The 16,290-nt window shown below is 32.9% G+C and overlaps 1 protein-coding gene across 2 annotated transcripts in view; it reads right to left on the minus strand.

The window, feature by feature from the left end:
* Positions 1 to 335: 335 nt before the first annotated feature.
* Positions 336 to 16,290, minus strand: part of SEPTIN7 (septin 7) — a 100,025-nt gene continuing 84,070 nt past the window's right edge. For both annotated transcript variants that reach the window (XM_076006315.1, XM_076006314.1), the window contains exons 10-13: positions 12,629 to 12,754; positions 6,624 to 6,759; positions 2,419 to 2,558; positions 336 to 1,400 (exon numbers count right to left, since the gene is read on the minus strand). In XM_076006315.1, the coding sequence (XP_075862430.1) occupies positions 1,361 to 1,400; positions 2,419 to 2,558; positions 6,624 to 6,759; positions 12,629 to 12,754 (442 nt within the window). In that variant the 3' untranslated portion in view covers positions 336 to 1,360. The remainder of the gene's footprint in view (positions 1,401 to 2,418; positions 2,559 to 6,623; positions 6,760 to 12,628; positions 12,755 to 16,290) is intronic.

Consider the following 16,290-nt stretch of genomic DNA (forward strand, 5'->3'; position numbering starts at 1 on the left):
CATAAAGCATTGTTAAAATCTTTATCATCTGACCTTAGTGAAAAGAAATTACACTACCCTCTTTCCAGTTAAAAAAAAATTCAGTTTCCAGGGACTTGAGAGTATGCCTAATAAGAATGAGCTGACAATAGTCCTTTGGAGAAATAAACATATGAATGAGATACAGAAATGAATTAAGAGATATCTCTTAAATTGGAAAATCAGTACATATGCATTCTAAAAGAGACAAACATGAGAGATGTCATCATGGAGGCAAATTCAAGGTGAAAAGCTTCTTCCCAAACATACTCTACTCTTGTATGTCAACTGTAGAATATTTAAGATCCCACACTCTCTTACATCACAACATTGTTTATTATGTGAATTTTTTACAATACGAACAAAAAATACAGAAATGCAATATATGAATACAGCTAAATGCAGAATGGTGACTTTTTTTCTCTTCAAGAGGCCATGATTCCCATTTCTAGTAAAATAAAGAGACTGCATATAGGTAGAAACAGGTTGGTCGTTAGCTTCACAATTTTGCCTAGAAATGATCTATAAATGCATTTTCCCCCCTGCTACTTACCATAAAGTGTAAAAAGGGAGTTAAAGGAAAGTTTCCTTGTTGGTTCCTACCATATGAAAGATGCTATATTCTATTTTAGCAGGGCCAATATATGGAAAATATCTAAATTAAATGTTATTACAAAAATGAAGCAGTAATGAGATTCTGGCTAAAGAGGGCACTAAATGAGAATAATATATATTTAAAATATCCAAAACAAACAAACGAACAAAAAAAAGGTTGTTATAAAAAAGCTCTAGGTGCACTGTAAGCATATAGGATTTTTTTTTCCATGTGTATTTTTAAACAATGGAAGTGTCAAAAAATAGGGTCAACTGTGTTAGACTAAATTACATTATTGTATATGCTGCATCGAATGGAACCTTTGTATAATAATTATCATAGAGAAGCATAGTTTGTATCATATTATGGCAATTTATCCTCAATGAAAACCTTCCAGAGTCCTTTTATTTTGGAATATCCTGTAAACAATCAAACCACCAGAACATGATTGTACAACAGTAAAATGTTCTCTTGCATTAAATTGAAGATATCTGTTTAATAAAAAAAGGAAAAGAAAATGTAGGAAAGGTACTTAGAGCTGTTACTTTCTAAGTACACAACACCCTAGACAAATTCAAGGCATCTTAATCTCCATCAAGAACAACAACAAAAAAATAATTTTTGTCATGCTGTTAAATCCATCATTATGGATAAAACTGGTGCAAATTGGTCAAACGGATCCAACAAACACTGATGTCCAAGCTGGCATATTGGCAACTAATACGTAACTGGTGGTCAATAGAGAGTTTAAAAGATCTTCCCTTTCTTCTTGTTCTTTTCCAAGGTTCTAAATGATTAAAGGAAAATAAGATGAGTGACCACGTTATAAACATGACAAACATGGGTAGCAACAGTTAACCCAACTATAACTATGTTGGAGTTTCAAATACTACTTTTTCTTATAAAAATTAGAAGATTTAGAAGTAAACAAAATAATGCTAATCTATAATAGCATTTTCTTAGACAATCACATATTTGACAAAATTCCAGGATAAGCAGTAAAAAATATGGCAAAATCCCATTTTAATATATGAGGACAACTCTTCCCAAGTGAAATAGCACAAATTAGAAAACATCAGTTATCAGAGTGCCCTTTTCTCCTACTGCCATTTGTATTCTGAGGTGCATTTGCTTTTACAAATATATTTTCCTCTTCTTTGAAAAAAGTTAATAAAAGTATAGTCTTACAGAATAAATGTCTAATCTTGAAAATGTTTTAGCAGTGAGGATAAATTATAGAATCCATATAGAGATGCATCTTTCCAATTTTAAATGGAACTAATGAAGAAAAGAAGAAAACTAAGGTTCAAATATTATTGAATTTTTTATACATTGAGAGGGAGTAACTAATTAGCAGTATTAGAACTTAGATGTCCAATATTTTATCTTCAGGATTTCATTTTAAAGAAATAATTCAACACAGTTAAAACATATCCCTAAATGTACAAAAGATCTTTGTAGCAGTGTTCTCCAAGTATGCCCCAAACTGAAAACTCTATGTCCAGTAACTGAGGGGAAGAGGTAAGAAATCTAATTACGGTGAGTTAACTGGGGAGAGTGTTATGAAGCTGCTAAATTATAATTATGATGATTAAGTCATGGAAAATGCACTAAAAAAACACTTATAGTACACAGACTGTATCCATCTACATAAAAACATTCATCCAAGAAAATAATTATGCTTTAGATACATGATAGCAGATTATAGCTTTTTAAATGTTATTCTAATGTTTTTTTAAATGAGTAGGAAAATAATTCTTTAAAGTATTAATATACACATTTCTTAGGAATCTGGTATTAATTACCTTGAAGAGTTCTGTTGTTCTAAAATACGTTGTTGAGCTTCCCAGTTTGCTTTCTCATCCTCAAACTGACGACGTTTCTCCTCTAATTCTTTGTGCTGTGCTTCCAAATTCTTTTTCATTTGCTCATGGCGCCGTTGGAGCTAAATCACAGTATGATATATAAAATAAAACTACTTAAGAAATCAAAAGCAGAAGTATGTTTCATCCAGACATCCTAATGTTAAGAGTATAAGCACTGAGTCGCCTTGCTATAAATTCAGGGTACTACCTGGAAACCATTGTTGAGGATTCCTCCCACTTTTTAAGACCTGTCACCCAAAAGGCCAGTGACCCCAGAGAATATTCTTGGGAAACAGGAAAAAAAAATGCAACAAATTTACACATGTGTAGCACTTTATAATGGACATTACTATCTTATTATCTCATTTTTCATTAATCACAAATATATTGGAGGGAAGACATCATTGCTCCTACTGTATAGACAGGAAACAGTCACAGGGTTTAAGATCACTAGCAAGAAATTGGCAAAACAAGGACTTGAACGTAAGTCTCCTTGTTCCAAGTTCAGAAAGCTGAGACAGGTGAAAAGAAAGCCAGTTGTTAAGAACCTAAGAGCTCCAAGATCCCAGTAAGGTCCTCTGATTCTTGAAAAGCAGTGGTTCTCAGATGTTGGTCTTCATACAAATCACCTGTGATGCTTGTTTAAAATATAGAATCCTGGACCTCACCCAGATGTACTGAATTAGAATGTCTGGGTGTTAAGTCTAAAAATCTAGATTTTCAACAAGCCCCAGTGATTCTGGGCCTTCCTACACTGAGAATTAATGCTGTATAGAATTCTGGCTGGGGCCTGTAATCTCAGCACTTTGGGAGGCAAAAGTGGGAGGACTGCTTAAGGCCAGGTGACCAGCCTGGGCAACACAGTGAGATTCCCCACTATCCCCACCCCCATCTCTACAAAAAAATTTAAAAATTAGCTGAGTGTGGTGGCATGACCCTAGAGCCCTAGATACTTGGGAGGCTGAGGCAGGAGTATCGCTTGAGCCCAGGAGTTTGATGTTATGGTGAGCTATGATCCATCCGGCCACTGTACTCTAGCTTGGGTGACAAAGTGAGACCTTTCTTAAAAAAAAGAAAAAAAAATGTTGGCTAAGATTGGGGAAACACCCATGCAAAATACTGCAGAAACAAAGAGCTTTAAGTCCAATTAATCATTAAATAAATAATTTCATTCGGGCACTAGTCAATCTATTTCTGAAAAAAACAGTCATCAAATTAAAACAATCAGATTAAATTTGACCACACCAAATATCCAAGTATTATTTGAATTATGTTCTACTAAAGGTTTTATTGCATTGGTGAGTTAACATCTTGAATTTGGATTATAATATAACTTTGTATACAATGTTTTCTTAATTATTTTGTAAATCCACAAAAATTGACTTCATATTTATACCTATTGCAAATACTTCACGCAATCCCTACAAAACAAAACCACCAAGAGTACATTTAAGCAAATATGAGTCAAATCAGAGGTAATCTTGATGACAGCAAAGAAGTTACTAAGAAAATATCAGAAAGCAGGAACATGAGAAAATTATAAAACAAGTTATAAAACAAAAAAAAAAGTGAGGAGTATCACATACAATTCAGAATAGTCACCTCTGGGAAAAACAGAGAGAGAGATACAACAGGGGAGAGGTGCTAAAGGACTTCAAATGAGTGGTAAATGTTCTATTTTTTAAGCTGGGTGGTAGGCTTACAAGTGTTCATCACACTTTACCTTGAATTTACGTTACATGTTAAGTAACTATCTTTTGTGTTAACTGCAGGCAGGTAACTTCCCTCACTTTCAAGAAACACTTGGGGTCAAATGTGTTTTGAAGTTCAGAATTTTTTAGGTATTAAAAAGGCAATACTACTTAGAAACAGGTATATATTATATTTATAAAACATGTTCTAGGCTATTTTGAGCAACAGCTATAATCAAACACATTATTTTTTGCAGTAAAATATATAAATATTCACAGTAAGTGGGATAAAAACTATTAGTTTATGTCAGGTTTTGAAGTTTTCAGAGCTTTTTAGGTTTTGAAATTGTGAAAAACAGGATTGTGAACCTATGTAGTGATTAACAGCAAATTTAAGAATTAACTGGGTTCAAATGCTAGTTTACAACTATGTAGTATTGACCAAGTTATTTTATTCTTCCTCTCATTTTTAACGGGGGGTGGGGGTGGGTGGGGGGTGGGGGGAGGCAGGGATGGGCAATAATATCTACCTAGTAGGGCTGTGGTGTGGACTAAAGGACATGACGCATGAGAGATGCTTGATACTGTGCCTGATACACTGTAATGCTAGATACTACTAGCTGTGCCCCAAACATTTCCAGCACAATGGATTTGAGGATAAATTGTATTAAACAAGGCTAAATGGGTTTCTCCACCTACTTATTTATTTTATATATATCATATTGACATGACACACATATATATATATATATATATATAAAAATCATGATGCTTTCCAAACAACAGGAACCTAGAATAGGTATACTTAATTAGGCATGGCTTTGATAGAATTATTAGCAGGAACTTGGCCTAGATCTCTCACAGGTCCTTTCTATGGTAAGAAAAATTCCATTTTATAAAGAGAAGTTTCTTAACATTGTCTTCATCATTCACAATAATCATGTAAATTCCTGAAGGGTTCTTTGGCTATAGTTTCACAACTACTTGTTTATAACATTTACTCTTAGGAATAGGTCCTAAAATATATCTACATCAAATGTAAGTTATACTATTTTTAGATTTTCAATGGAATCTAAGTGTGGAGATAATATAATTGACTCATTGACTCTGATTATTCCTGTTTTTTCCCCTTAGATATAGACATTCCAGGTTATTTATGAACTAGTGAGAGGCAGAGACTCAAACATATAGATTTAATAACAGGCTGATAAATAAAAAGAGTAAACTTAATCTCTAAAATGTTATCTTAATAATTTTAATTATTTGTATTATAATAGCAACATCTAAGATAGTGAATCTTGATTGGGTGTAGGTGTGCACATGTGCACACACATTTCGGTTTGCCCAGTGATTATGAGGGCATTGCTATTGGCATTTAGTGGCAGGTTCCAGGGATGCTAGTCTTGCAGTACTCAGCAGTCTTAAACCAGGAGGAATTACTACTCCATATCCCTGCTAAATTAAACTCCTGACAAATATAATAATAATGAAAGATTTTTTATAAGAAATTATGAGAAAAGCTCAGTAATGTAAGAGAAATTATGTGGAATAAAAACACATCCATAGAAGTATTGAATACTTTTCTCACACTATGCATTTTATCTGCTCAGTGGGTTACTTTTGCTATGTCTTTAGTCAAAAAAGGTTTCAGTATTTGGGGCAGTAATTTACAAAAACAATGAGATCTACTGTGAGGATGTAACAGAAGACATCTGAATCTCTCTTTAATATATTTAGATACAAATATTATTATATTAGTGAAGCCACATAAAACATAAGGATCTCACTAAATTTTATCACTAAAAGTTATGTGAAACTAAATGTGTGCTCCAACATCTGAAGAGATTTCAAGGTAGCAGATATGTCTGCTAGGATGTTCTGCCACTACCCTGCCCAATGTTGTAACACTGGGAATTACTTTGATGCTACATTATAAATAAAGCCTGAGTTGTCTACTGAACATTACATTCCCTCATTTTATCCCCTTCGACTGTAATTTATCCAGGTATGTCCTTACTTCAGTAAAGGTTATTTCATTTCCTTCTTGCTTATTCATATACAAATACATCTGGTCAATTATTATCCTAATACTAGTTATTATTCTTATATCCACTCAAAACTCTAATCTGATCTTTAGTATTCTTACACCACTTGTATGGAATGACTTATCTTATTTTTCATAACTTAAATTTATTTATAACTAATAATTTATTGAATAAGTATTCTGACTATGTCATCCTACATGGTATACTGTATCCAAGCACTTACATACTGAAGTATATATTATTTTATTATAAACATAGTGCTTGCTTTTAATTCTCCATTTTATTACATTTGGGTATTATATTAATTTTGAAAAAATATATATACACGGTTATATTATCTATATATTTTATTCCATATATTTGAAAAGAAACACTATGTCTGTAAGAGATGGAATATTAAATGGATTACCTCAGCTTCAGAGTCCTTCAGTTTCTGAACTTTTTCTTTGACCTTCATCTCAAATACTTGCTCCATCTCCATCTCCATCTTCTTCATTTTAGCTACATGCTCCCTTCTTTCTTCTTCCATTTGTGCCAGAGGGCTCCTGTCATGAACATTAAGCATAATCATTAAATGTCTGTGAATGAAAACTGTAATATAATACACTGTAATCTAAAACACCTGATTTAAAAAATGAGATGCTATATATAAAAGCCATTATTAAACTCTGTGTTCTGCTTTTGGAAACAGGATCGAAAATAATTTCTGAATTATTTTCATACTGTTTTAAATGACACAAAATACAAATTTAAATTTTTCTGTACAAATGGGTTATGAATTCTTCAGAAACTTTACATTTTAGAAATATATTTATAACCTGCAACTTCCTTCCATGAGATTTCACATATAAACTTAAATCTCTAGTGAATAAGTATGAAAAAACTCTAAATAAAAAAGCAATGGTCAGTGGGATATTTAACTTGGTGCATACCAAACCTAAAGAAGACACACAAAATTAACTGTAGAAGGAAAAGAAAGGAAATATTTCAAGAATACACTCATAGAATGAAGCATTAGAAGGAAATCATTTAATTTTGTACTTTCCATAAATAAAATTTTAATGTGGAAAAAAATGAGTTAATATATGTAGAATATTTTTAGTTTTACTAGAATTTCAAGTGTTATAATCTCTCCTTCTAAGACAACTACTTGACACCACAACAAAACAGTTAATTAACAATAATTCAAACTTATTTTGGTAGCTGAATTGATAAGCCAGAAACAACTACCAATCAATATCTAGAACTATTTAGGGATGCAGAATATTTCTAGACCCCTTGTGATAACTTCAATGCTCTTGAAAATTCATTCCACTTAAATATTTCAGTGTCTTAAATTTTAAAGATGTTCAGTGATTTAAAAGAAAGATATACACGCTGTAGAGATAATCAAGAGCAAATAAATATTCTGATATTATTTTTGAAATGCCAAAAAATAAACGTAAGCATAGTCAAATGAAAACTGTTCACTCCACTGACATTAAAGTCCATGGGCTCAATTCTCTTTGAACAATTTATGTTCAAAATTTCCACACTGAGAAATATTTACTGGTATGCTAAGGCTAGTATACTTAGAGACACACCAGAATGCCAAAATATCAGTATTCTACTATAGCCCCAGAGCAGACAGAGAAGTGGGCTCTGTAGCTCTGAGGATCTCTAAAGATTATTCAATACAATGGGACAACTTAAAAGAGGAAGGCCCTTCTCTGACTTGGTTAATACATATGACCTTGGCCAAAAGGCTGAAAGAGGTCTGACTTTGATAATATAGTTATTTTGCCTCCATCAAAACAGGCTTTGACCATTGAGTTGAACATTTTAAATGGGTGAATTTTATTTCAATACAGTAGTTTTATTAAAAAACTTTTGGCTTAAAAACAAAAATCAGGCCTTGGATTTTACCCATACTTCATGGAACAGTCACTTTAACCCTGATTTGAAATACTCTGATTATGGTGACTTGTCTTCTGATTAGACTGACTATTTCTGACTGTCACAGCACTCTTCTTCCCTATCAAGGAGGTGGACAAGGAAACTAGATAAAAAATATTAAAGAAGGGCAAAAAAGGACAAAACACTGGCTATCAATTTTCCTTAGCAAAAGGAAGAACAAAGATGTGATGTACTGTTGTGATCAAGATGATCTGTTTTTGTAATTAGTGTAAATTAGAATAAAATATTATTAAATCAAGGATATTCCTTCACCAAAAGAAAACTTACTTCTATATGCAAACCTGCAGCATATTTTATGAATTAAGCAATTAATCAGAAGTTCTGAAAATGAAGCTAACCAGACATACTAACTTAGAAAGAGAACCTGCATTCAACAAGTGGGGACAGTTGTAACAAATTTTCAAGTGTAAATTTTTTTGTTAAAAGTTGGGAAGATCCTTAATAACATATTCCTCATATTAATAGCTGGTATTTTTAAGACAGAGGCCTCTGATCTCTTGGGCAGAGAGCATCAGTGACTGCCCTGAAACAGCACATCAAATGTGTGTTTATGTTTGCCAGCATGTTTCCAATGAAAGGGTCCAAAGCTTCTGTCAGATTTTCAAAGAGTCTGTAACCCCAGTTTCCCCTACTCCCAAATAAACTTTTTAGACTCTAGATTATCCAACAATATAGCTATAATTATAAATATATTAAATTAGAATTCAGAGAGAACTGTATTTTAAAGGTAGTTATATATTCCTACTTATCATAACCTATCTATAAAATGCTGATTTTACTTTATCAGCATTTAAAAGGGGCAGGCAATTCATGTAAATATAAAGAATGCCTAGTAATTTTTATAAGGTTACCAAGAGTAAATATTGTCATCTAAATTATTATTTAAATGACTCTTGGGGGAAAATAGGAGACTATACAGAAATATGCAATGATGTTTTGAAATCTGCTTTTAAATTCAAAATTTAAACATTAAAAATTTCTGTACTGTACAGTAAAACTGCTTATGTCTTTGGAAAAACAACCCCTTACATGTCTTCAACTGTACTGTATCTAAAAGAACAAAAATTACAGAGACTTAGTCCACTTAAACCATACTAAAAGTAGCAATTAAAGGCAAATGCATAGCTTTCACAATTAAATAATTAAGGTATGTGTCCTAAGTAAAAAATTTATAATAACATTTGTTAAAGCTAATTAATTTATTTCCCAACTTTCATTAGTAATCATAACAAATCATTATGAAAATCAATCTACTGTGAAAAATCATCTGACAGCCTGTCCAAAATTCTAAACCTACTAAATACGTGTACTTTCAAAAGAAATTTGTAATATCTGACATTTGAGATGTTATGTTTTTTAGCCTTGTACAAACACTTGACTCCCTGACTAAATGAATTAACATCCAAGTATTGAGAAAATGTTCACACATTTCTAAAGCGGATTCTTTAAAGCCTCGAACCAGTAAAATCGACCTTTCTTTTCAGTTATTCAGATACATGTACTTAGCTATAAAAAAAGCACCTTACATCAGCTAAAGCACCACAAGTTGCTGATAATTTTTTAAAAATTAACTGGAATCGGCTGGGTGTGGTGGCTCACGCCTGTAATCCTAGCACTCTGGGAGGCCAAGGTGGGCGGATTGCTCGAGGTCAGTAGTTCAAAATGAGCCTGAGCAAGAGCGAGACCCCGTCTCTATTATAAATAGAAAGAAAAAAAGTAGCCAGGCATGGTGGTGCATGCCTGTAGTCCCAGCTACTCGGGAGGCTGAGGCAGTAGGATTGCTTGAGCCCAGGAGTTTGAGGTTGCTGTGAGCCAGGCTGACGCCATGGCACTCACTCTCGCCTGGGCAACAAAGCGAGACTCTGTCTCAAAAAAAAAAAAAAAAATTTAACTGGAATGTTTTTTAAATTGGCTAACATTTTCAAGACAACTTAAGATACAAGATAGAAAATTTCCAAGTGACTTCTTTCAAATCCAGCAGGTGTTATTCAATGAAGTAGTAAAAACCTAATTTATCAAATCATATCAAATAGTTATTCCAATTACAGCCATTCTTCAGTTGGTTCAATCTTCTAAAATGCTTATTTTCCTACTTAATATTAAAATAAAGTAATGCTAGCTCCTGGGGCAATCTGCTTTTTAGCAATGCAAACTTTTTTCTTTTTTATTTGCATAGCAAAGTATGGCCATGATTCATCTCATTAAAAGGTACATTTCCAAGAGAATTCTACGCTTAATGCTTTCACCAGCATTATAGTTTCTCAAGTATCCCACACAAAATTTTGTATATGTATAAGAATTTTTAATGCTACTTTAAGGTTTATCATTTTTTTCTGAATTACCTTACTCACATCCAATAGCACTACTTTAAAAGCCTTATATGTGAACTATGATAATAAACAATTCCTTATATCTAGGAAATAACAAATGTTTAAAAGAAAAAATTGAACACTAAATGCATACATGTAATGAAAAATATGTACCGATAGTACATTTGGCTTTAACATAAAAAATTATCAATGGCATTGTATGTGTTTTTCCTTTAAACACCTAAAAAGTAGACAAACTAATGAAAATGAATTTAAAGTGGGCTAGGACTTTATGAACAATATTCACTCTACTGGATCCTTATATTTTATGCTAAAGTTGTTTAATATAAATTTTGCTAAAAAAAAAAAAGACAAAAAACCTTTTGCTCTTTTCTCATGCAGTGAAACTTACCTCAAACAGAATCTTGTTATTTTAAATGTAAAAAAAAGGAACATTTTTCTATTCCATTATAAGGAATGTTGGCCACTATAAAGACAGTATAGCTACTTTGAAAACTCGTCTTTCTCATAATTTACAGAGATGATCCTTCAAGATTATCTTTTAATAGTAGATAATATCTAGCTACAAACATACATTATTTAAAATGGTTTCATAACACAGCTATCTATCATATACTGACATTTTGGTTAACATGGACCACATATATGATGGTGGTCCCAGGATTATAACGGAGCTGAAAAATTCCTATTGCCTAATGATGTCTTGATGATCTTGACCCTGAGTAGGCCTAGGCTATTGTGTGTGTTTCTGTATTAGCTTTTAATAAAAAAAAGTTTAAAAAGTAAAAAAGATTAAAACTAAAACAATTTTAAAACAGAAAAAAGCTTATAGAATAAGGATATAAAGAAAATATTTTTGTACTGTTGTACCATGTATTTGTGTTTTAAGCCTAAGTGTTATAAGAGTGAAAAAGTTAAAGTTAAAAAGTTTACAAGTAAAGAACTAAGGTTAATTTACTACTGAAGAAAGACAAATTTAAAAAGTAAATTTAGCATAGCTTAAGTATAGCCTAGTGTACAGTAATGTCCTAAGCCTTCATATGCACTCACCACTCGCTAACTGACTGACTCAGCCAGAGCAACTTCCAGTCCTGCAAGCTCCTTTCATGGTAAGTGCCCTATACAGGTATATCATTTTTTATCTTTTACACCATATTTTTACTGTACCTTTTAGATATAAAAATACTTACCATTATGTTACAACTTCCTATAGTATTCAATACAGTAACATGCTATATAGGTTTATAGTCTAGGAGCAATAGCCTATACCATATAGGTTTGTGTAAGTACATGCTATGATGTTCACATAATGCTGAAATGGCCTAACGACACACTTCTCAGAATGTATGCCCATTGTTAAGCAATGTGTAACGTAGTTATGATCTCCAACAATGCCAAATAAAAGAGAAGTAGGACACAGACATGCTTACCAAGAACCCTACCAGCTTCCTCACTTGTCTCTTTTTTCTATTCTATCATGAAAGCACCACAGATTGAGATACAAGCTTAGTAAGGCAAAGCTACATGCTCGGTAGTCACATCTCTCTAACAACCAACAAAGAAATTCAAACTAATCCAGCTAATTCACTCCCTGAAAATATATAATAGGGACAGAGAAGATAATCAAGACTACATTCATCTAAATATTCCTTTTGTTTGGGCCTTTCCCTTGTTTCCATATAATCTGTTAGTGAAAACTCTACCAAAATGATTTATTTTAAAAAGCATCCACTAAACAGTAAAAGCTTTATATTTACTCTCCTTAAAGAGAATAAGGGATATTTACCTTACAAGTAAAATCGGTTAAGAAATCTTGGTAATAACTATTCTCTTTTCAGTAAGTTTTTGAAGGATGTGTGGTATATGGATTATAAAGGTGATGGCAAATGAAGAGACTGCATGGTATTTTGACTTAAGGAACAAATAATAAAACAATAATCCCTCCGACAATTAAAAAGTAAAATATAAAACTGCCAAAACAAAACTTAAAAATACAAAATTCTGTTCTTGTACAAAGAGAACATTATCCAAATTTTCTACCGAGTAACCAAGAGAAATTTGATGAAAATGAAATATGATTATTTACTACATAAGTAATACTTTTTCTGGGGGGAAAATGTGTACTTACTTAGTAAGCTGTCCTTTATTCTTGTTGTTATCAACTCCATTGTAAGTCACAGCTGCCAGTTTTCTGCTTCTGTAGTTCTCATAGTGTACATTATTAGTAACATCTTTCAAGTCCTGCATATGTGTTCTGTTATAAATAAATAGCAGAAGTTTGTTTCTATTAAAAAGTCTTTGATGTAAATTGAAAATTTTACCAAAACAAAAATTTGAGATTTAAAATGAGCAAAAGACTAAGGAAAGTGGCATTCATCTGTCTTTATTTCCACTCAAAGCATACCAAAATGAACACCAAATTTAGGTTCCAAATGAGATTTTAAGAGCCATAAATCCCCAAAGCAGTTACTGAAGGATGATCTTTCTACAAGAGTATTCATCTTTATAGTATATATTTAATTTTCCCAGAGGAAGGGAGAGTAGATTAGCTACTACTGAAGTTGATAAAACCTAAAGGAAATTTCTTTTCTTTTAGCAATATTAGTAAGGTAATATCTGAGTTTTTACTAAGTCAGTACATAGGGAAACTTCAGGTCACATATCAAGTTGTTTTTAAACTGGGGAATTTCAATTTAGAGTAAATTTCTGATATTTCAAACTGTCCAGCGAATGTGGTATTTTGGTTAAACAAATTTTTGCTCACAGCATTTGTATCATATATAAATCAATACATGTGAGATGATTTCATCATTCTTTAATGAGATGCAGAAGACACCTTGAGCTGCTCCATGAATACCCTTTACCAACGCAGTGTTCTCGGGTATACATGGCGTGGCAGTACTCTGTATTGTTCAATACGTTCTTTTCTCATCATTCATTCTATCTTGAACTTCCTGCATCTGCCAAGTTCCATCTTTACCACCTTACCAAAACTCCCTTCCAGGAGACAAACATAAAGTTGTACTGTTTTTATTCTTCCTTATATCCAGAAATCTTTACTATTATTTCACAATCCAGCTTCTTGAAATACTCTCTCCCCCTTTGTGAGTAAAACGTGACTTTAAATTACTGATTCTTCTCCTACTATCTGACATTTCCTTGCAGTTCTCTGACAGTTTATTCTCCCTAGTCCTAAGTCTGGATTTTCCAAAAGTCTTACCTCCCTTTACACTCTGTCCCTTGATAAATTCTTCCTCTCTTATGGCCATAACAGTTACATGGAAAGCTCTACTACTCTCCACTTTAGGCAAGTCAGGCTGCTCCCTACTCCAAGCATACCTGGTCACTGAGATCAAACAGTTCATGCTAATCTGTCTCTCTTTCTCCAAACAGTTCCACTACCATGGAAGTCTTCTTCCTATCCTTGAAGTTCAAGGCACTCCAATCATGACAATTTTCTTTTTTGTTGTCATTAATTTTTTGGTATAGTACATATCACAGGCGACACCATACTTCTTCAACTATATTGCAAGCTCCCCTTTGCAAGGAATATGTCATTACCTTTTGTACCCCAACCACGGATAGTAGATAATAGATACATTTAAAAAAATGTTAACTAAAGACTAAAGCTCAGACATGATAAACACTGTTGACTTTCTGGAATAAATTATTATTACCAGTTTCTCTGAGTAGAAAACAATAAAAACAAATACTTGTACCAATATAAAACAATTTTTATAATTTTAATTATATATCACATATCATCACTACATCATTGAAAAACAATTAAAGAAGCTTAGGAAAGGTATTTAGAAGATGGAATACAAAATGTATAAAACAAAAATAAAGTGAACTTATTAACTATTAATCTATTTTTGTTAGTGTCATCTAATATTTTAGATAATGAATTATTTTCCCTTTCACTAAAATAATCTTCTGACTACCTAATTATGTTTTTCAGGATACAGAAATCTTTATTTCCATTTAATTGAATATGTTTTATCCTTTTAAGATTCAATCCACTCCCCCATTCTTAAAATAATTCAATAATCAGCAATACAGTTTTCCCCCGTTTCAGGAATTTGTCTCTCCCATTTCCCATTGCTGATATTATAGCTTTCTCTTCTCTCCTTTTGTTTTCCTTCCCTATTTGATTTCTGTATCACCTATCCCCACACCCTGAAAATATCTGTATAATTTTCTTCCTTTCCATTATCCTTCTTGTTTTGCCTACAGCAGCCAACAAAATGACACTTATCTAAACTTGTCTTTCTCAGAAGCAACCACCTATTCCTAACTTTGAAATGGAAGATTTCAATTACTTGGGATTTACAGACATCTGCAATATATTTGTATGGACATTTCCTTCCTTCAAGTATGTATTAAATATCCACTAGCTGCTTTTGTCTTAAAGATATGAGCTATATTAAATATACATCTTTCTTATATAACTTTAGAATTTTTAAGCATGAATGTCTTGCTGCTTTGCAGTATTAAATCTTTCTGTGGGCATGGTCAATTTGCTCTCCTTTTATACCAGGAGTCCCCTTCACCAGCTGCCAGGCTATGTACCTTCAAACACTCAAAATAATCTCTGGCTCAGTAACAGGCCTTTCCTTCTATAGTGCTGTAGGTATGTAGGCAATTACTGATTGTGTATTTTTAAAATACACACAAAAAAGTTATAGAATACCACTGTGTCAATTACTGGGCAAGTACCACAGAAGATTTAAAAACCAGAAGGATATATTCTGATGCTAAGCACTAAAAATAAAACAAAACCAAAACAGAGGGAATGTCAGGGCAATATCTATTAAACATTCCCTACATATATACTGTCATAACAGTTGCATTATTAGTTCTTTTGAAGTCACACCTTATGAATGGGAGAGAAAGGGAACCGTTTGTAATAGAACTTGAAATGATTTTGCATTCTCAAAATCCCACAGGATGACCCTCTCATACCATTTGCTCTTCTCCCACTATGTGAGGCCTAACAACTCCAACTGCTGAATCAGCCCTGTCATGTACTTCCTACCAAAAACACCTGGTCTTGTGTTCCTTTGGAAAAAGATCAGTTACATGCCAATTTCTTTGATTTCAAAATTCACTCTCATCTCCAGTGTATCCCATGAGGTAGCAGTTTGATTCTTAAATTTTCTCACTCTCTCATGACAATGACCTTATTATGCCATGATTTCCGATTATCATCCATATGTTATGTTACTTTCTGCTACATAGCTAAAGAAATTCCTATGCATTTGGAAAGTGGGGATTAGTAAGAAAATGAATAGATAGCAACTTAAGACAGACACCCAAAGCTAGAGGTTGAAGAGAGTATGTGGTGAGGGTGTAGAGAAATAAGATGAGGGAGACGTGGGAAGAGGAGATAAGATAGGAAGAGGAAGGACTATATCTTAACATGAAAACACTGAGGTATACTTTGATCCCCCTTCCTATTCCTTACCTACTATGTCTCTAGTCCTATTAAACTTTTTCTTCATGATTTCCTCTCTGCTGCTGCTTTCCTAATTCAAGTCTTGGTCCTCTAATCAGGATGACCTCAATGTCCTGCTCCCATAGGCTTTCCTTCTCTTTCAGCAGGTGTGTAAGGCACAATTTAGATATGTTTTCTTGCCTGGTAGGAAGATTTGGTTTTGTTTGCTGTGTTCTAGTACATAAAAAAATGCCCTACTCACCAGCTACCAGGCTGTGCACCTTTTAACATTGAAGTCTAGCTTTTGACTCAAAAACTAGTCTTCCCTTCTAGAGTTTTCCCAAGCGCGTTTC

The sequence above is a fragment of the Microcebus murinus genome, chromosome 9 (assembly GCF_040939455.1).
Source record: "Microcebus murinus isolate Inina chromosome 9, M.murinus_Inina_mat1.0, whole genome shotgun sequence".
Lineage (NCBI taxonomy): Eukaryota > Metazoa > Chordata > Mammalia > Primates > Cheirogaleidae > Microcebus > Microcebus murinus.